Raw genomic sequence first — 21648 nt, 5'->3', positions numbered from 1 at the left:
AGCACAATTTTCTCTTGGTGATAGCAGACTAACATCCTGAAAACAGCGATTAGCTATTTCCTGCAGAATGTCAGGCACATTGTTGTTTTTTTTTTTTTAGAAGAAACTACACAGTAATGGGTGGGTCGAGCCTACTCGGATATTTTGTACATTAAAGTAAATGTCATTCATTGTCAATCTCAATCAGAAATCACTCCACACTCTTTATTGCTCTCTGGTTCTACCATATCTTACTTATTGTGTGGAAATATGGGTTCATATCTATAAAGGCAATCTTCACTTGCTAAATGTACTGCAAAAAAAGGTCAGTAAGGATAATTCATAATGCCGCCTACAGAGAACATACTAACTCCTTATTTCTAAAATCACAAATACTTCAACTTGCTCATATAGTTCAACTTGCTCATATAGTTCATCTTCAAACAGCTAAAATAAAACTTCTGTTAAAAATGCCATGCAGCCTACCATGCTAACATGATATATATTTTACCAGCATTTTGTGAGATTTTCATGATCATAAACTTAAGCAGACTGTGTTATCATGCTAGGTGTTAGCATGCTAACATGTAGCTCATTCTATAGTAAGCGCTACTTGTTCATTCATTCATTTTCTACCGCTTATCCTCACGAGGATCGCGGCAGGTGCTGGAGCCTATCCCAGCTGTCTTCAGGCGAGAGGCGGTGTCGCTAAGTACTTGTCTACCTCTGAAAATGCTAAAAAATTGTTAGCATGTTAATACCTAGCATGATAACACAGTCTGCTTAAGTTTATGATCATGAAAATCTCACAAAATGCTGGTAAAATATATATCATGTTAACATTGTGGGCTGCATGGCGAAAGAGTGGTTAGCGCGCAGACCTCACAGCTAGGAGACCAGAGTTCAATTCCACCCTCGGCCATCTCTGTGTGGAGTTTGCATGTTCTCCCCGTGCATGCGTGGGTTTTCTCCGGGTACTCCGGTTTCCTCCCACATTCCAAAAACATGCTAGGTTAATTAGCGACTCCAAATTGTCCATAGGTATGAATGTGAGTGTGAATGGTTGTTTGTCTATATGTGCCCTGTGATTGGCTGGCCACCAGTCCAGGGTGTACCCTGCCTGAGATAGGCTCCAACACCCCCGCGACCCTTGTGAGGACAAGCGGTAGAAAATGAATGAATTAATCAATGTTAGCATGGTAGCAATGCTAGCATGCTAACACCTTGTATAATAATATACATCTATGACAATGGCTAAAATGCCAACGTTATCATACTGACACCTAGAATGATGGTGCTAAGTGTTCATATATGTGTCTCTCCATGAAAACGGCTAAAAATGGAATTATGCTAATGTTAGCATGATAGCAATGACAACATGCTAGCACTAATATAATGGCATGATAGTGGAGTTGTGAGTGTGTGTGTGTGTGTATATATATATATGTATATATATATATATATATACTATATGTATATATAATTTTAAAATACAACATTCATTCGTTAATACACAGCTAAAACATGAGTAAAAGCGGGGCGGGGCACAGTACTATGACAGTAGTATGACAAAAATACTTTCTTTTTTATTTACTTTTTTTGGGTGTCAGGAGCACTTTAAACAAAACTCACGTTGAATCGTACATTTTTACATCGTATCGAACTACTTATGTACGTAGTCGTGCTAAACTACTCTGAGGAACGTCACTTCTGTCCTTTTCAGTTACCGTTTTCTGTCTCCCGATACTTTTCTGTTGGCGGTGGGTCAACGAAAAGGAAAGTGTAAAGGTAGAGTGAAATGAAGACATAAATGTCTCGGTGGATAAACAACAAGTAAACAAAAACACTACCAAGAATTATTTTAAAACTTTATAATGCACAGAAAAGGGAAATAAATGTGTTCATGTTGCACATTAAGATTGTGAATGATGGGCAAAAAGTCCCACAAAAAAGTGCAGTTCCCCTTTAAAAAATGGATGGTTGGTCGTAGTTTAGAGGGCCCTGGAAACAGGAAGAAGACCAGGTTAGGGGAAACCTGTGGTTGGGGCACGCTCAGTCAGGTGAGAGAGAGAAAGAGAGAGAGAGAGAGAGAGAGAGCAAGTTAGTACAGGTGTGCGCCCGCAATCTGTGCTTTATCCCCTCAACCAATCATCAGCCAAGCTGAAAGTATGACCAAATATGGACAAATGGCTACCGTGAGGGGGGGGGTGGCGCTCTTACATGGGTGTGGTATTATTCACCAACGTGTGTCAATCTGGCCTAAAGCGTCCTTGTAAACGTGAAAAAATACTCTTATTGTTTTTGAATCAATATTACTAAACAGGGGGCTGCACGGCAAAAGAGTGGTTAGCGCGCAGACCTCACAGCTAGGAGACCAGGGTTCAATTCCACCCTCGGCCATCTCTGTGTGGAATTTGCATGTTGTTAAATGAATGAATCATCTCCACTCCTCCTGTTTTGTGTGGAAGTGGTAACTTTTTGGCTTCTTACTTTGTCTTTCCCCACCCTCAGCCATCTCTGTGTGGAATTTGCATGTTGTTAAATGAATGAATCCTCTCCACTCCTCCTGTTTTGTGTGGAAGTGGTAACTTTTTGGCTTCTTATTTTGTCTTTCCCCACCCTCGGCCATCTCTGTGTGAAGTTTGCATGTTCTCCCCGTGCATGCGTGGGTTTTCTCCGGGTACTCCGGTTTCCTCTCACATTCCAAAAACATGCTAGGTTAATTAGCGACTCCAAATTGTCCATAGGTATGAATGTGAGTGTGAATGGTTGTTTGTCTATATGTGCACTGTGATTGGCTGGCGACCAGTCCAGGGTGTACTCGCCTCTCACCCGAAGACAGCTGGGATAGGCTCCGGCAGAAAATGAATAAATGAATAAATGAATCGATCGCAAAGCTAAGATGCAGTTATAAAAAGTTTAGACACCCCTGCACTAAAAATGGCCGCCAAAGAGAGTGAATTGACTTTCTTTGAGGGAGACATCCATGGGTTCAATTCATTATTCAAATGTGCAACTTAGTGTTTCCATTATATTGCATTTGTGAAAGGTGACACCAATATTGACCATAACTGAAGTGAAATAATATCACGTTCAGTCCAGTAAAGCTAATCCCGCCTGAGACGCCATCTTGGAGCCACACAGCTCAACTCACAAGTCCGAGCATTTCCATGTCATTCCAACATAAATGACTCGGAAAAGCCATTTGTGAGTCACATTAATTAAGAAATGCTTCGATCTCCTCTGAAGCATAAAGGTTGCACCGTGGGCCGTGCAGTGGGAAAAGGTCGTCTGGAAGGGAATTTACACCCACATCCCGGGAAAACGACAGGCTGACTCCCAAACAGTCAAGAGTGCAGTGAACAAGTTTGTGCAACCCGAAAATGTTTTGAGGAGGAATTTCCTCTTGACAAGATGCAGCACATCACTGATGGGTGAAATGGGGGGGGAGGGGACGGCGGGGGTTGAGAGGAAGAATTTGGGCGTGTAGAGACTGGTAGAGAAGCCTTGCAGGACTAAAGTATTTACAAAACTAAATACTATTACAATACTACCGAACAGTACACTATTGTTCTTGTTTTTGATTGATTCAAATAGCCTTTGTTTGTATATTTGGGGTATTATACTATAATTAGAGGTAGCACGGTGGACAAGTGGTTAGCGTGCAGACCTCACAGCTAGGAGACCAGGGTTCAATTCCACCCTCGACCATTTCTTTGCATGGTTTCTCCGGGTACTCCGGTTTCCTCCCACATTCCAAAAACATGCTAGGTTAATTAGCGACTCCAAATTGTCCATAGGTATGAATGTGAGTGTGAATGGTTGTTTGTCTATATGTGCCCTGTGATTGGCTGGCCACCAGTCCAGAGTGCTTGTTTTTGATGCACAGCAAGAGTGGGTAGATTGATTCAAGTAGCCTTTATATGTATACTTGGGGTATTATACTATAATCAGGGGTGGCACGGTGGTCAAGTGGTTAGCGTGCAGACGTCACAGGTAGGAGACCAGGGTTCAATTCCACCCTCGACCATTTCTTTGCATGGTTTCTCCGGGTACTCCGGTTTCCTCCCACATTCCAAAAAAACATGCTAGGTTAATTAGCGACTCCAAATTGTCCATAGGTATGAATGTGAGTGTGAATGGTTGTTTGTCTATATGTGCCCTGTGATTGGCTGGCCACCAGTCCAGGGTGTACCCTGGTAGAAAATGAATGAATGAAATACTATTACAATACTACATAATAGTACACTATTGTGCTTGTTTTTGATGCACAGCAGGAGTGGGTAGATTGATTCAAATATCCTTTGTATGTATATTTGGGGTATTATACTACAATCAAAATATTAAGAGTGGTGGAAAAATTGCAATATTTAACATTTTGCACTGTTGGATCTTGTGGCAAAATGTTGATTTTTTTAATTAGTTTTTAAATTTTTTATTTGTTATTGTATCATACTGTATCAGTATGACCCTTGTGTTTATTTTCATAACATTTTTATATTTTTTATTGTATCAGACTGTATCAGTATGACCCTTGTGTGTTTATTTTCAATAATCGGTTGTAACAAAAGTTACAAATGAACTATATCCCCTACCAATACAAACCAGACGTGAATGCTGCTGAGTGGCGGAGGGTGCGGTTTGATTTGAGTGGAAAGGGCGGAGCGGAGGGGCGGGGCGACGAGCCCTAGCCGGGCGGTGTCAGACGAAGAAAACCGGGAAGCGACCCTCGAGCCCACACACACTGGGTGTCATTTCCCGGGGGATTTTTTTGCGTTATTCCAGCGGCGTTCAGGTAAGAGGAAGTTTTGCTTTACGTTGCCGACTTTAAAGAGCACATTGTGCTGCAGCCTCACTTCACTACCGGGTCTACCTGAGCAAATTTTGCAGAAACTCTACATAATGAATGACGTTTATTGTCATCATTAGCCATTTTGAAACACCCCCGTATTAGCAGTAGCTTACGAACACATAGGAAATGTGATAAACCGCCTTGTCATCGTCAACGTGTGTGAATGGTTTATATTCATAGTCACACGGTAATATGGACAATATCTGACAGTTTATCTGTACATTTGAGCAACGTGTACCGCCATTATTTGTTACAATATTCGTGATTTGCTTCATTAAGTACGTACTTTCATAATGCTGACAACAACGGAAGCCCCTTTTATCCTTTAGAAACACCGAAAACAAAACCTTTTCAAGTTTTGTTCCTGCTCAACAGTGACATCTGCTGGCATGAAATGTAATGACATACTCGTCTAACAATACAGTATTAGCTACGCGGGGACCGTCTACAAATGACGTCTATTGCACACTTTTGATAAACATTTCCGCATACAGAAAAATTAGTATGTGGGTTATTTTCTCCCAGCATGCATTGCAGTCATGAATTGATTATTAAAGACACAAATACTATGTAGGTCAACATACACTTTATTAATTAAGACAAATGAAGGAAAACACCCAAATGTTAAATTTTGTGTCTTCTAACACAGAAGTAGTAGAAGTTAATGGCCCCAGACACGATCCATTATTGTTACATAACTGTTATCATTTGTAGTATCAATCAAATAGAAAGTATTTGCTAGTTTTAATGTAATTAGGGGGTGCCTCTAGCATCCGTCTATATTGCGTAATGGGCCAGCCGGCTGTTGTTGTATTTAGATTCTCTCTTTAATACCCAATCCAGGTTTAAACACTTCAGTAAACACATTTAAAGTGTAAAATGTCAAGCCACGGCATATAATTATGGTGCGTTCAAGGAGCGCCGAGCAAAGTGTTTCCTCAATGCTCAAAAAATAACAGTGAAACATACAGATATAAACAACAAATGTATTATTCATGTTCTGAAGTCGGTCGGCTGCATGGTGGTTGAGTGGTTAGCATGCAGACCACACAGCTAGGAGACCCAACTTCGATTCCACCCTCGGGCATCTCTGTGTGGAGTTTGCATGTTCTCCCCGTGCATGCGTGGGTTTTCTCCCACATACCAAAAACATGCTAGGTTAATTGGCGACTCCAAATTGTCCATAGGTATGAATGTGAGTGTGAATGGTTGTTTGTCTATATGTGCCCTGTGATTGGCTGGCCACCAGTCCAGGGTGTACGACGCCTCTCACCTGAAGACAGTTGGGATAGGCTCCAGCACAGCCCGCGACCCCCATGAGGATAAACGGTGATAAAATGAATGAATGTTCTGAAGCCTTGCTGCTTTTGTTCATTTGTTAGGTGTCACAATGGCGCAGCAGGTCAGTGCTGAGGAAATGGAGGAGATCAGGGAGAGCTTCCAGAAAGTGGGTGAGTATGACGGCCATTTGACCACACGATCAGACATACGAGCAAAGATTAGTCAGTCATGCTTAACATTGCCATCTGACAAATGTGTTCATTTATATGAAATATTTGCTGTTCTTAGCTTAGTATATGCAGCCTTAAATATGGTCTGATACCAATCAATCCAATATAAGCATGAAGAAAAGAGAACAATAAACAGCAAAAGTAGGTACAGTATGAGAAGAATGGAGCCTTTTACTTCTTTATGCATGTGGGTTATAGTTTTATCCACAATGTGGTGGCGATTAGACATTTCTCACACTTGCAAATATTTCAAACGGCAGAGGATGTTTCAGGCGAAAATCCTTCTTCAAATGTGCAATGATTTTAGTCATATTAACCTTCGCATGGGGCGGCACGGCGGTCGAGTGGTTAGCGCGCAGACCTCACAGCTAGGAAACCAGGGTTCAATTCCACCCTCGGCCATCTCTGTGTGGAGTTTGCATGTTCTCCCCGAGCATGCGTGGGTTTTCTTCGGGTACTCCGGTTTCCTCCCACATTCCAAAAACATGCTAGGTTAATTAGCGACTCCAAATTGTCCATAGGTATGAATGTGAGTGTGAATGGTTGTTTGTCTATATGTGCCCTGTGATTGGCTGGCGACCAGTCCAGGGTGTACCCTGCCTGGGATAGGCTCCAACACCCCCCGCGACCCTCGTGAGGACAAGCGCTAGAAAATGAATGAATGAATGTTAGCATGGTAGCAATGCTAACACCTTGTATAATAGTATAGACCTATGACAATAGCCAATGTTATCATACTGACACCTAGCATGATGGTGCTAAGTGTTCATGTTAATGTGCCCTGTGATTGGCTGGCCAGGGTGTACCCCGCGTCTCACCCAAAGAAAACCCACGCATGCACGGGGAGAACATGCAAACTCCACACAGAGATGGCCGAGAGTGGAATTGAACCCTGGTCTCCTAGCTGTGAGGTCTGCGCGCTACCCACTCGACCGCCATGCAGCCTAACCATGCTAACATGATATATATTTTACCAGCATTTTGTGAAATTTTCATGATCATAAACTTAAGCAGACCGTTTTATCATGCTAGGTGTTAGCATGCTAACAATGATACATTGGAATTGGAGGGTGGAATTGAACCCTGGTCTCCTAGCTGTGAGGTCTGCGCGCTACCCACTCGACCGCCATGCAGCCTAACCATGCTAACATGATATATATTTTACCAGCATTTTGTGAAATTTTCATGATCATAAACTTAAGCAGACCGTGTTATCATGCTAGGTGTTAGCATGCTAACAATGATACATTGATACAGACCTTAGTGGGACAGTAGCAAACCAGTGTTCTTCAAATGGTCATTACCTATTAATCCAAAAGTGTATTTCTTTCATGACATCCCCGTAGACGTGGACGGCAATGGCTACATCTGCGCCTCTGAGATCGGCAATCTCTTCCAGGAGTTGGGTTGTTCAATACCTGGTTACCAAGTCAGAGAACTCCTTCAGAAACTGGACCGAGACAAAGACAGCCGCATCGACCTTGGCGAGTTCACCGCTGTAGGTAACACCAATACCGCTTTTCCACTGTAGCCAACTTTGGTGGGTTACAGCCGGGACAACCTCGGGGTGATGACCGTTTTTAATCAAAACACACAACTCAGTAAAGTCCAGGTACGGGTACGGGTCTGACTTGTGCCTGGGTCTTCTTTTGTGATGAGGTCCTGGGTTTCCGTGGGGATCAAAACTTTGTGGAGTTCTTCAAAATAAGACAGTACTCTGTTCCGACCACTGCTAGGCTTTGTTTTGGTCTATGTAGTCTTTATTTAATTTCTTAAGTTTAATATACGGATATTTACTGCGACTGGCTGGCGACCGGTCCGGGGCAGTGCCCCTCCTCTTGCCCGAAATCAGCTGGGATGGGCTCCCTAGTGAGGATAAGCTGTATAGAAAATGGATGTATGTTATTCATTTCTTTACACTCCAGTAGCATATTGGCCGGCTTCTTGTCGCTCTTTTAAATTTCTTCTGCATTTCTTAAGATCAGGGGTCTCAAACACGCGGCTTGCGGGCCAAATGTGACCTGCAGGACACTAGTTTGAGGCCCCCACCTTGATATGAAAGTTTAATGTTAGTGCGACCCGCGCAAGTTTGATATGGATGCTGTATGGTATCATGTACCCAGAAAAAATGATTACGTTTGATTAATGTTCATGTTAAAGGTTAAATAACTGTTAATAGTTATCCTCCCTATCCGTGTGGAAGTGGTAAGTTTTTGGCTATTTAAGTTTAAAGGAAATAACTTGAAGACCACCGTTTAGGTCGCTAGCTCTCTAGTTTGCGAGTTAGCATGTGTCTCAAGACCCTGCAGTTGCGCAATATGTTGTAAATCAGGGGTCTCAAACACGTGGCCCACGGGCCAAATGTGGCCCACAGGACACTAGTTTGAGGCCCCCGCCTTGATATGAAAGTTTAATGTTAGTACGGCCTGCGCAAGTTTGATATGGATGCTGTATGGTATCATGTACCCAGAAAAAATGATTACGTTTGATTCATGTTCATGTTAAAGGTTAAATAACTGTTAATAGTTATCCTCCCTATCCGTGTGGAAGTGGTAAGTTTTTGGCTATTTAAGTTTAAAGGAAATAACTTGAAGGCTACCGTTTAGGTCGCTAGCTCTTTAGTTTGCGAGTTAGCATGTGTCTCAAGACCCTGCAGTTGCGCAATTTTTTTTAAAATACTGATTGATTGATTTTCTTTTTTCTTGATTTATTTATTTTTCATCTTATTTTGTGTAGAAAAATAAAAAGTAAGATATTTGAGAACAGTGGAATGTTTTATCAGAGCTTTTCTTGTAGAAAATTGGAACCAAAGCAAAGTTTTGTTTTTAATAAATGCGTTTTTTTGTTTTTTGGGGGGGAAAACCTGATGCGGCCGAGTCTCACCCAGACCCTAGCTCCAGTGGCCCCCAAGTAAATTGAGCCCCCTGCTTTGGATGTCCAAAAAGACGTCCATGTTCTTGGAGCGTTGTCCGATATTAGAGTTTGCAATGCAATGTAATAAAGTTGGAGGTACTTAAATAATGCGAACAGTTCGCTCACTCAGCATAGCAAGATTTTGGACCCCAAATTGAACCAAAAAAAGAACCAATTTGAATCAGTTGGAACCAATTGTGGAACCATGCCAATGGAAAACCAAAGCCCTGAGAACCAGCTCCAAACCATCTCCAAACAAGGCACAGTGGAAAAGGGAAAAACTGGATTCCGGTTTCGGGTTGGTTCACTCGCTTACCTGTCAACATTTGTATTTGAAGGTATATTTTATTATTGTGGACACTAGGTGTCGCCAAAAAGCAACCACCACCACACAGCAACTTAAAGGGTTAGAGTTAGTATAGCTTTAAAATGCATTGAAAAGACACAGACATACTGTATGTATTCATGTCTAACATATTTGATATTAAGATTGGGGATGATTCCTCTCCAACAAAGTGCAGTTTTCCTTTAAACGCAGCACAACTGGAGGGATTGTTTTTTAGATTGCTGAAAGTTAAAATATGAGCCATAGGTGCTGTTGTAATTGACCCGCAGCACATTCTAAAAATAGAATTTAAATAGAAAAGAAACAGCATTAATTTTGTAAGAATAAAGTAAAAATGTTAGGACAAAAAAAAGAAAGTTGTAATTTTACAATATTAATATTATGAGAAAAAAGCATTTAGTAGCATGAGGCTGAAATATTAAATAAAACTGTAATATTCAAAAAAATAATAAAGTTGTAGTTTTTGGAAATTTTGATTATGGAAAAAGTTCTAATGTTACAAGTGTAAAGTCAAAATATGAGAAGAATTACAAAAAAAACCCAATTACAATAAGAAAGTTGAAATAGTTGGAAATTCTGAGAAAACAGAATAAATGAAAGAAAACAGTTGTAATTTCACAAGAATAAAATAAAAATATTAAGAGAAAAAAAAGTCATATTCTAATGAGAAAAGGTTTCAATTTTATAACAGTAAACTCATCAGGTAAAACAAGGCAATTTCTGTTGTTAAAATTCATTCATTCATTCATTTTCTACCGCGTATCCTCGCGGGGGTGCTGGAGCCTATCCCAGCTGTCTTCGGGCGAGAGGCGGGGTCCACCCTGTACTGGTGGCCAGCCAATCACAGGGCACATATAGACAAACAACCATTCACACTCACATTCATACCTATGGACAATTTGGAGTCGCTAATTAAACTAGCATGTTTTTGGAATGTGGGAGGAAACCGGAGTACCCGGAGAAAACCCACGCATGCAAAGGGAGAACATGCAAACTCCACACAGAGATGGCCGAGGGTGGAATTGAACCCAGGTCTCCTAGCTGTGTGGCTTGCGTTCCAACCACTCTTCCAGGTGTTAAAATATTAGGGAAAAAAACATCATGTTTTTGATCTCTAACTTTCGGTATGTGTGTTCAGATTTTTAAGGATATGAAGGACGACCGCATCGCCCAAGGTTTCAGAAAAGCTCTCAACAAGAAGGAAGGAATCGTCGCCATCGGGGGCACCAGTGAAATCTCAAGTGAAGGAACTCAGCATTCAATATCTGGTAAGAATGAGAACATCATCTTTGGCAACCAAATGAATAGTAGTGGTATCACCACCATTTAACTGGCTATTATTGCCAGATTGGCCATGTTGTGGATGACCAAGTGGGTGGGTTGATTTGTGTTCCAGAGCAGGAGCGCTATGCCTTTGCCAACTACATCAACTCCACCTTGGCGGACGATCCAGACTGTAAACACGTGCTGCCCATCAACCCCGACACCGGAGCTCTGTTCAAAGCACTCGCAGATGGCATTGTACTTTGGTAACCAACACATTTCTGCATTTAAACAAAAGTTTCATGACTCAATGGATGCTGAGAAAAAAAAAAGTATTGTGTGTATTTTACATTGTGTTGCAGCAAGCTCATCAACTGTTCGGTTGCCGAGACTATTGATGAGCGAACCATCAATAAAAAGAAGCTGACTGCATTCACAACACAGGTACGTATCAACATTGCAACTGTCAGTTAGTGAGGATAATAGCACTGCAGACTTCAATTTGTAAAGCTTGCTGGGCCAATGTAGGGATGCGAACCATTAGCTGATATCCTTCAGGTATCTGCAATAAATGATTCATACAGTGCCTGATGCATAAAGCAATTATCATGAGTGCATCTTGATATTTCATTCACACAGGACATTGATTTTTATTTACAGTAAATACCATGAAATATGTATAATTTCTTATCAACTGTCCAAGGTCCTAAACGGGGTGACGTTATCATAATTGTTTGTGTAATATAAAATGTGAGTAAAAAAACTAGTTAACCCTTAGATGCATAAGTGGGTCAAAAATGACCTGGTCAGGTTGTTTTCTTGAAATATCTTCGTAATGAAAATTTTTCATTATTTCATATTCCAGGTATTCCTCAAAAAACATGTTTTTGATATACCATTCACATTTTTAACTTACCTTTTATACATTTTAAGAAATTTTAGTTTTTGTGTTACTACCCCAACCATCCATAAGTGGGTCGAAAATTACCCGGTCAGGTTGTTTTCTTGAAATATCTTTGTAATGAAGATTTTTCATAATTTCATATTCCAGGTATTCCTCAAAAAACATGTTTTTGATATCATGCCATTCACAAAAAACTCCCATCTCAGAAGGACAAAATAAGTGGCCAAAAGCGTACCACTTCCACATGGAATGGGAGAGAGTTTTTGTTCACAGACTAATAACCTTTGACATTCACATTCATACCTATGGACAATTTAGAGTACTATATATAACTTCGCTTTCAATATTTTTCACTAATTATAGCCTTTAGTCAACCATGAAACAGCGACCATTTATGAATACATTTTTGAAAAACCACATTAGAGACCATGTTGCGGGGAAAGACTGTAATTAATATTTGAACTCACTTTTTTTTCTTCCAACTATTTCATACTTTTGTCTTGTAAATTGTTATTCTTGTAATTATGACGTTATTGGCATATTTAGACTTTATTCTTGTAACATTACAACTTTTGTCAGTAATCTAATTTTCCAAAAAATAACTTCATTTGTTGCTTTCTTTGTTTTTCATAAAATAACTGTCCTCACTGATGCCCGTTTTGGGGGTGAAATGTCTTTGGAAGTGAACAGTCTTGGACTGGTTGTCTTCCTTTGGTCCTCAACAGGAGAATCTGAACTTGGCTCTGAACTCCGCCTCAGCCATCGGCTGTCAAGTTGTCAACATTGGCGCTCAAGATCTCAAGGAGGGGAAACCTCATCTGGTGCTTGGACTCCTCTGGCAGATTATCAAGATCGGACTGTTCGCAGACATCGAGTTGAGCCGCAACGAAGGTACTTTGACACAAATACACAACATGTGTACATACAGTATGTACCAGACGAGGGCACTGTCACACTCACAATGTGACGAAACGATGCCTGATAATGAAATCAACTTCTTTCAGCCATCGCAGCACTGCTGGAGGAAGGGGAGAGTTTGGAAGAGTTGATGAAATTAAGTCCAGAAGAGTTGCTGCTGCGCTGGGCCAATTTCCACCTGAAGAACGTTGGCATTACCCTGACAAACTTTTCGGGGGATATTAAGGTGAGAGGAAATATCTTACCCATGCACCGGATGCCCTTCATGACACCACACCATGCCACTTCTCCAGGCTTGGGACAACAGCTTGAACTGTTACACCAACAGGGCCACCCGAAATTTACTTCAAGGTTATTGCATCATTTACCATAAAATGAGGAAAAATTACCAAAAAATACATGCGAAAGAAATTACACAACTTGACTGTGGTGGTAATTAATTAGATACCATGGGCTTGATTTGTATTAAAAAAAGACAATAATGAAAAAAAATAATTGTATTTTACAACAATGTAAAAATCACCATTAATTGGTTCCAGCCTAGAAAGTGGAAAACCCGTTTATGACCTTCTATATGAGGTTTTTAACATTAGAGCCCTCCAGGCATGAAATAACACCCCTATAGTCACGTGTACACTCTTATTATCCAATATATTACACATAATAAGACACAATAAGACAATAATATAGACTTATACTAGAATTGACAGAATGCCTAGTTTTTTTTTTTGTTTTTTTTACTTGCTTCTGTATAGTACTTCCTATGGTGGCTATTGCCCTTATCAATGTAATATTACTGACACCTAGTAACCAGTGTACAATACTGCATGTCATCACAACATCTTTAAATGTGTCTTTTGAATGTCTTATATTTTCCTTCATTTAGCATTTTTATGTTTGAAAATACCTACTTTAGGAATAATACATAATACATTTTTGCATGACACATAATTAATAACACAATTGTATCTTACAACAATGTAAAAATCACCCTTAATTGGTTCCAACCTAGAAGGTAGAACACCCGTTTATGACCTTCTATATGTGGTTTTTAACATTAGAGCCCTCCAGGCATGAAATAACACCCCTATAGTCACCTATACACTCCTATGATCCAATATATTACAAATAATAAGAGACAATAAGACAATAATATAGACTTATACATGTTGGAATTGACAGAATGCCTAGTTATTTTTGTTTTTTTTTACTTGCGGCTTCTGTATAGTACTTCCTATGGCGGCTATTGCCCTATCAATGTAATATTACTGACACCTAGTAACATTTTGAATGTCTTATATTTACCTCCATTTAGCATTTTTATGTTTGAAAATAGGCAGCACGGTGGTCTAGTGGTTAGCGCGCAGACCTCACAGCTAGGAGACCAGGGTTCAATTCCACCCTCGGCCATCTCTGTGTGGAGTTTGCATGTTCTCCCCGTGCATGCGTGGGTTTCCTCCTACATTCCAAAAACATGCTAGGTTAATTGGCGACTCCAAATTGTCCATAGGTGTGAGTGTGAATGGTTGTTTGTCTATATGTGCCCTGTGATTGGCTGGCGACCAGCCTCTCGCCCAAAGACAGCTGGGATAGGCTCCAGCACCCCCCACGACCCTCGTGAGGAAAAAGCGGTAGAAAATGAATGAATGTTTGAAAATACCTACTTTAGGCCATAAATACATAATATTTGCTTAAATATGCATATTTTTGCACAAAACATAATAACACGATTCTCTGTTTGTGATTGTGTACAGGACTCCAAGGCATATTTCCATCTGCTGGAGCAGATTGCACCAGATGGCAGCAAAGAGGACGTCGAAAGAGTTGAAATTGATATGACGGGACTTTACGTAAGAAAAAAATACAACACAGCCTTTTCTAGTAGACTACCAATTACTCACCAAATGACTTAAGCATGTGGTATTATTTCCTCAAGTCGTCATACTACTATAGTAGTCACTTATCATTCACAGTGTCATACTAAGATAAGATAAGCGATGCCTTTATTTGTCCCTGCATTGCACAGCAGCAAGAGTACAGAGTCAGTTAAGCAGTACAAAATACACAATATACATAATATATACAATACAGTATGTAGATAATATGAAACTAGATGAGATATATGACCAGTCTATACACTGAGATCTTGTTAGTGAGTTAATATGAGGCATTATGGAAATACTTCACATAGAACTTAGTATATACTACACTCCAAAATAATGTACAGTGGATCTCTGCACATTCGTGTTTCGGCATTCACGGCCCCACACATTCCTGGATTTTTGCAAGGAATAAAAACCCATCTGAAAATGACTTAATCCGAAGTCTGAGCAGAACTTAGACGTCAAGCTCCCGGAATGATTCAGGATTGGGGAGCGAGTCGTGTGTCAAATTTGATCAGTGACTTGAGGTTTTTCGCCATTCGCCGGCGGCCCCAAAGCATAACCCAAACATAAAGTGGGGCTCTACCGTGTTCTGTTTGAAAATTGCTGAAGACAGTCGTTAGTAGTACTTTAGTAGTATACTAATTTGGTTGCACTGGATATAGCACTTCCTTTGAAAATAACTATATCCAATGTAGCGACATCTCTCAGTACGATTTAACCATTTTCATTCATTCATTCATTTTCTACCGCTTTTTCCTCACGAGGGTCGCGGGGGTGCTGGAGCCTATCCCAGCTGTCTTCGGGCGAGAGGCGGTGTACACCCTGGACTGGTGGCCAGCCAATCACAGGGCACATATAGACAAACAACCATTCACACTCACATTCATACCTATGGACAATTTGGAGTCGCTAATTAACCTAGCATGTTTTTGGAATGTGGGAGGAAACCGGAGTACCCGGAGAAAATTTGCAAACTCCACACAGAGATGGCCGAGGGTGGAATTGAACCCTGTGAGGTCTGCGCGCTAACCACTCGACCGCCGTGCCGCCCATTATTAGTCCAAAATATTAGTAATACAGGTCATATGTAGTGTTCTGTTATAGTAATAGTAATAGTAATGTTACATTCTCCTCCCATTCCATGTGGAAGTGGTATGTTTTGGCTTCTTATTTTGTCAGTCAGGACTGCATGTTGAGCGAGTGGTTTCCTAGCTGTGAGGTCTGCATGCTAACCACTCGACCGCCGTGCCGCCCGATTTAACCATTTTGTCACACTTAATAATCTTTGTTCATTTGTCTTTACTAAATATACTTGTGTATTTCTACATAATGTGTATATCACCAGGAGAAAGATCTTACAAAGAGAGCCGATCACATGCTCATGCAAGCCGAGAAACTCGACTGTCGACAGTTTGTGACGGCGACTGACGTCGTGTCTGGAAATGCTAAGCTCAACATGGCCTTTGTGGCAACACTCTTCAACAAACACCCAGCTCTCAACAAACCCGAAAACCAAGACTGGAACGTGATAAGTAAGGCTTTTTATATACAATGTATACAATGCAACCTTGGTTAGCGTCATTCATTCATTCATTCATTCATTCACAATAGAAAATGCATATGAAAATCCAAAATACTGGAAATGATGAATGAAAGGAATAAATGAACATTTAAAGTGGAAGTGCACTTTTCTTTGGAATTTTTCCCAGGTGAGACCAGAGAGGAAAGAACGTTTAGGAACTGGATGAATTCTCTTGGAGTGAGTCCGCACGTTCACCACATCTACGGGTCAGTTTTCTGCACTTGTAAAAAAAAATGAGCCTCTTTGTGGAGCATCCACCGATGAACACCGGTTCTTTTTTTTTTGTTGTTTTTCTACGCGTTTGATGCAGCGATCTGCAGGACGCCATGGTTATACTTCAACTCTACGAGAAAAGTAAGGTGCCTGTGGATTGGGACGGCAGAGTCAACCTCCCTCCATTCAAGGCAGTAGGAGGAGGACGTATGAAAAAGGTCTGTGTGCATGTATAATATATGTGTGTGTCTAAATTGTGAATGTGATTGACAGACTGAAGAACCCGCCCAGGCTCTACCCTGAATAAGATAAGCTCAAAAGAAGAACTTATATTGTACTGTACTGTGTATTGTTTGGCAGATTGAAAACTGTAACTATGCCGTGGAGCTGGGAAAGCAGAAAGCCGGTTTCTCCCTGGTGGGAATTGGAGGACTGGATGTCTTTGACGGGAATCCCACTCTAACCCTGGCACTGGTCTGGCAGTTGATGAGAAGGTGCTTTGAGGAACATGTGAGACCGGAAATGTACTTTCTCCTCTGGCGGTGATTCTTAGAGGTTATCACACGGTTTGTCTGGTATCAGGCCAGGTATCATGCCCCCAAGTGTAAGTATCAATATGATACTGGCATTGATACTGGCACTGTTTACACATAATACATGTAATAAACTGAACATTTTCTAGAAACAAAATGGTCTTTTGATTAAATAGTACGTGATAATAAGCTCATGATTAAACAGTATGTAATAAGATCATCACATGGTTTGTCTGGTATCAGGCCAGGTATTATGCCCCCAAGTGTCAGTATCATTATGATACTGGCCCTGATACTGACACTTGAAACAAAATGTTTTTTTGATTAAATAGTACGTGATAATAAGCTCATGATTAAATAGTATGTGATAATAAGATCATCACATGGTTTGTCTGGTATCAGGCCAGGTATTATGCCCCCAAGTGTCAGTATCATTATGATACTGGCCCTGATACTGACACTTGAAACAAAATGGTCTTTTGATTAAATAGTACGTGATAATAAGATCATCACATGGTTTGTCTGGTATCAGGCCAGGTATCATGCCCCCAAGTGTCAGTATCAACATGATACTGGGCCTGATACCAGACAAACCGTGTCATAACCTATAAGAATCACTGCCAGAGGAGAAAGTACATTTCCGTCAGTATCAATATGATACTGGCACTGATACTGACACTTGGGGGCATGATATTGGGCCTGATACCAGACAAACCATGTGATGATCTTATTATCACGTACTATTTAATCAAAAGACTATTTTGTTTCCAGAAATGTTTCAGTTTATTACATGTATTATATCTAAACAGTGTAAACACAATAATTGCAAAAATATTTCAATAATAATATTTGATCAACAGTCTTATCTTATCAATGTCTGACAATTAAAGTTCCATTAATCAAGTTTGGGTTTTTTGGTGACTGGAGAAGCACTAGGCACTAAGTACTCGTGAGCTGTTCTCTGATTGGTTGTTTCACGGGCACGATACCAGAGCAGCGCGCTCTGAGTGGACAGCTACGGGGGCTGATACTGGACATGGTTAAACTCTATATTTTATCAGTATCACTGCCCTGGGCTTTGTCACAGTATCATTTTCGGCCTTTTCCCGTATCATTCATGGGCGGTTTCTAGGGTACAGGGTACAATTAATACTGTAGTATGTGATAATAATAAATACCGCTAATATCTGTTGGTCTGAACCCAGGTACACTCTAAATGTTCTTGAAGACCTCGGGGACGGAGAAGTTGCAGGAGATGATTTAATCATTACATGGGTGAACAAGACTTTGGCTGAAGCCGGCAAGACTTCTTCAATCAAAAGCTTTAAGGTAAGGAAAGATAATGCTTTTATTGTGAAACGTGTTTGATATGAATGTGTGACTCATCCCAAACCAAACCTTTATGTTTCTGTGCAGGACAAATCACTCAATACTAGTCTGCCGGTTTTGGACCTAATTGATGCGATCCAACCCAACAGTGTCAACTTTGAGCTGGTTCACCAAGGAAATCTAACAGATGAAGACAAAGTCAAGAATGCCAAGTAATAAACCGCCTTGTCCAAAGTGCAGGCCAAATTTTTTTTAATTAGCCTATGGCACATTCTAAAAATATAATTTCACAAAGAAAAATATAAATAAGTAACAGCAAAAAATGTGAAAATAAGCACCGTATTTTCTGGACTATAAGTCACTTCGGTGTATAAGTCGCACACGGCCAAAAATTAATAATTAAGGAGAAAAAAAACACATTTGTGCTTAAGTCGCATTTTTTGTGGGTAATTTATTTATAAAAAAATAGATTAAAGAGATAAAAAATGTAAAAAAAAAATCTAAAACTATTAAAATCTGTACATTATTTTTTTATAGAATTGAGGGAAATAAGTAACAGCGAGCATTCTGACCCAGACATACCTTTTTATATGTGCATATATACTGTCTTTTCTGGACTGGATTTTTTCAGTCCAGAAAAAAAAAAAACATCCATAAGTCGCACTGGAGTACAAGTCGCATTTTTTGTGGGTAATTTATTTATAAAAAATAGATAAAAGAGATAAAAAATTAAAAAAAAAAATTCCTGAGGAAAAACTATTAAAATGTGTACATTAATTTGTATAGAATTGAGGGAAATAAGTACCAGCGAGCAATTGTTAAGGAGTAGGGGATATCGGTGCAAAAGTCTAGAGTGCCCTCTTGTGGCTGTCTGTGAAATGATATGTATATTTTTTCATGTATAAGTCGCAGGAACAGGCAACCTATGAAAAACAGTGTGACTTATAATCCTGAAAATACGGTAATATTAGACGTTATCCAAGAATAAAGTCACCATATTATGAGGGAAAGAAATTTAAAGAAAATGTAAAAAAATGACAGGAATAACATAATATTATGAGGAAAAAACTTATTTATTAATTTTATTAGCATAAAGTTGAAATTTTAAAAAATAGAAAAAATTAGGTAAAGCAGTAAAAAATAGCAAAAACAAAACAACAGCAGTAGAAATACAATTTAAAAAAAAACGCTGCTATAATTTCATTAGACTAGAGTACAAATATTACGGCAAAAAATTATATATTGTGCAATTATTTTTTGTAGTTACTTGTATTTTTGCAAAAATGGAAAAATTAGGTAAAGCAGTAAAAAAAATAGCAAAAACATAACAACAGCAGTAGAAATTAAAAAAAAAAACACTGCTGTAATTTCATTAGAATAGAGTCCAAATATTACGGCAAAAATGTATATATTGTGCAATTATAAAATAAAATAATTGTTAAATTATTTTTATAAAATAAATACTGTAACATGCATACAGCATATCATACTTGTCAATGTAATGTATTAATTGAAATATTGTAAAACATATTTTTGTTTTATCTTTAAAATGGATATACTTTGTAATTAACTGAAATTTTTTTGTTGGATTTCTTTTTTAAATTCTATATTTTGCTATGTTTTTTTTAATAAATACTTTATTATGTATAAAGAATCTGTAAAATTGCAGTTGTCCTCCAAACTGTACGACGTTAGAAGCATTCGACTGTGGAGTTACTGTGTTATTAGATGATATCATAGTGTTATGTCATATTTTAATTAATATTTATTAATATTATTTATTTAATAATTATTTAATCATGACTCTGCCCTGCACAGGTATGCCATTTCCATGGCGAGGAAGATCGGTGCCAAGGTCTACGCCCTGCCTGAGGACTTGGTAGAGGTCAACCCCAAAATGGTGATGACCATCTTCGCCTGCCTGATGGGAAGAGGCATGAAGAAGGCTTAAGGGCGACATGGATGCTGATGGCCACTTGTAGGGACAGACTTTCTTAGCCAGTTTGACTGAAATGGTCATTCTGTGGGAGCCAAATGAGTACATGGTGTCCATTTAATGGCTTGTTTAAAAAAAAAAAAAAGTTTTCCAAAATGGGTTGCGACTCAACTCTGCAATATGGGAGCCTTAAATTCTATTCAGTGCATGCGGCAAAACGCCTGACTATTAGAAGGGATGGCATTGTTGTCATGAGACTACTGTACATGGAAACATTTATGCTGGGTATTTCTTTGCCCTTACTGATGCCAAACTATTCTCTACCGTGTACTAAGTTGACATTTTATACATACAAGGCAATAGGCGTGTTAAATAAAACTTTCAAATGAAATATTTTTTGTGATTTTTCATAGCATATGTGAATATTAGAATGCACCATGCAACTTTCCACCAAGTTGAAATCATGAGTCGGGCTCTAGTTCATACCTCTAATTAGTTGGATTTACATTATTAAGTCAATTTCATGGTTAGAATTAAAACTTGGGCTGCACGGTGGTCGAGTGGTTAGGTGCAGGCCTCACAGCTAGGAGACCAGAGTTCAATTCCACCTTCAGCTATCTCTGACAGTCCTGACTGACAAAATAAGAAGCCAAAACATACCACTTCCACATGGAATGGGAGGAGAATGTAACATTACTATTACTATAACAGAATACTACATATGAATTCTATTACTAATATTTTGGACTGATAATGGGTGGCACGGCGGTCGAGTGGTTAGCGCGCAGACCTCACAGCTAGGAGACAAGGGTTAAATTCCACCCTCGGCCATCTCTGTGTGGAGTTTGCATGTTTTCTCCGGGTACTCCGGCTTCCTCCCACATTCCAAAAACATGCTAGGTTAATTGGCGACTCCAAATTGTCCGTAGATATGAATGTGAGTGTGAATGGTTGTTGGAACACATTTACAGCTACACACACGTCTTATTTATGTCTTAAATATTCTCGTTATATCGACTATAAAGTGTAAAGGTGACTATAGGGGTGTTATTTCATGTCAAGAAGGCTCTAATAATGTTAAAAGAGTATTTAGATTGGTGTAAACAGGTTTACTATGTAATATTACTATGCTATGATGCTATTATTATACTATGAAATGGTATAAAAAACATAAAAATATTATGAAATATTACTATATTTCACTTTAACCCCCCCTTTAAATTAAAGCATTAGCTGCAAATGGCATCTTTGTATTTGAAACCCTATAAATATATTAATTCCTTCGATTTGTGTTTTCCTACGGAAAATAATGCTGTTAATTAGCGACTCCAAATTGTCCATAGGTATGAATGTGAGTGTGAATGGTTGTTTGTCTATATGTGCACTGTGATTGGCTGGCCACCAGTCCAGGGTGGACCCTGCCTCTCGCCCGAAGACAGCTGGGATAGGCTCCAGCATTATATAAGTATCATTTGTGTCTGCG

The 21648-nt window shown here is 39.5% G+C and overlaps 1 protein-coding gene across 2 annotated transcripts; it reads left to right on the top strand.

The window, feature by feature from the left end:
• The first annotated feature begins 4675 nt into the window (after positions 1 to 4675).
• LOC131110348 (plastin-3-like) lies at positions 4676 to 20556 on the top strand. 2 transcript variants are annotated; one of them, XM_058063396.2, is made up of 16 exons: positions 4676 to 4774; positions 6214 to 6282; positions 7689 to 7840; positions 10740 to 10869; positions 10998 to 11130; positions 11227 to 11308; positions 12494 to 12659; positions 12773 to 12912; positions 14441 to 14536; positions 15918 to 16104; positions 16282 to 16360; positions 16465 to 16585; positions 16728 to 16861; positions 18106 to 18229; positions 18317 to 18441; positions 20048 to 20556. In XM_058063396.2, exons 2-16 carry the CDS (start codon positions 6222 to 6224, stop codon positions 20178 to 20180), a joined length of 1863 nt encoding a protein of 620 aa, XP_057919379.2. In that variant the 5' UTR covers positions 4676 to 4774; positions 6214 to 6221; the 3' UTR covers positions 20181 to 20556. The 2 variants fall into 2 exon arrangements, with proteins under 2 accessions (XP_057919379.2, XP_057919380.2); XM_058063397.2 differs by lacking the exons at positions 4676 to 4774; positions 6214 to 6282 and having other exon boundaries at positions 7704 to 7844.
• Positions 20557 to 21648: the final 1092 nt, after the last annotated feature.

The sequence above is a fragment of the Doryrhamphus excisus genome, linkage group LG22, assembly GCF_037039965.1.
Source record: "Doryrhamphus excisus strain RoL-2023G ecotype Guam linkage group LG22, RoL_Dexc_Guam_v1.1, whole genome shotgun sequence".
NCBI classification, from domain to species: domain Eukaryota; kingdom Metazoa; phylum Chordata; class Actinopteri; order Syngnathiformes; family Syngnathidae; genus Doryrhamphus; species Doryrhamphus excisus.
Note: the sequence above shows the minus strand (reverse complement) of the source record. Positions and strands in the feature narration are given on the sequence as shown.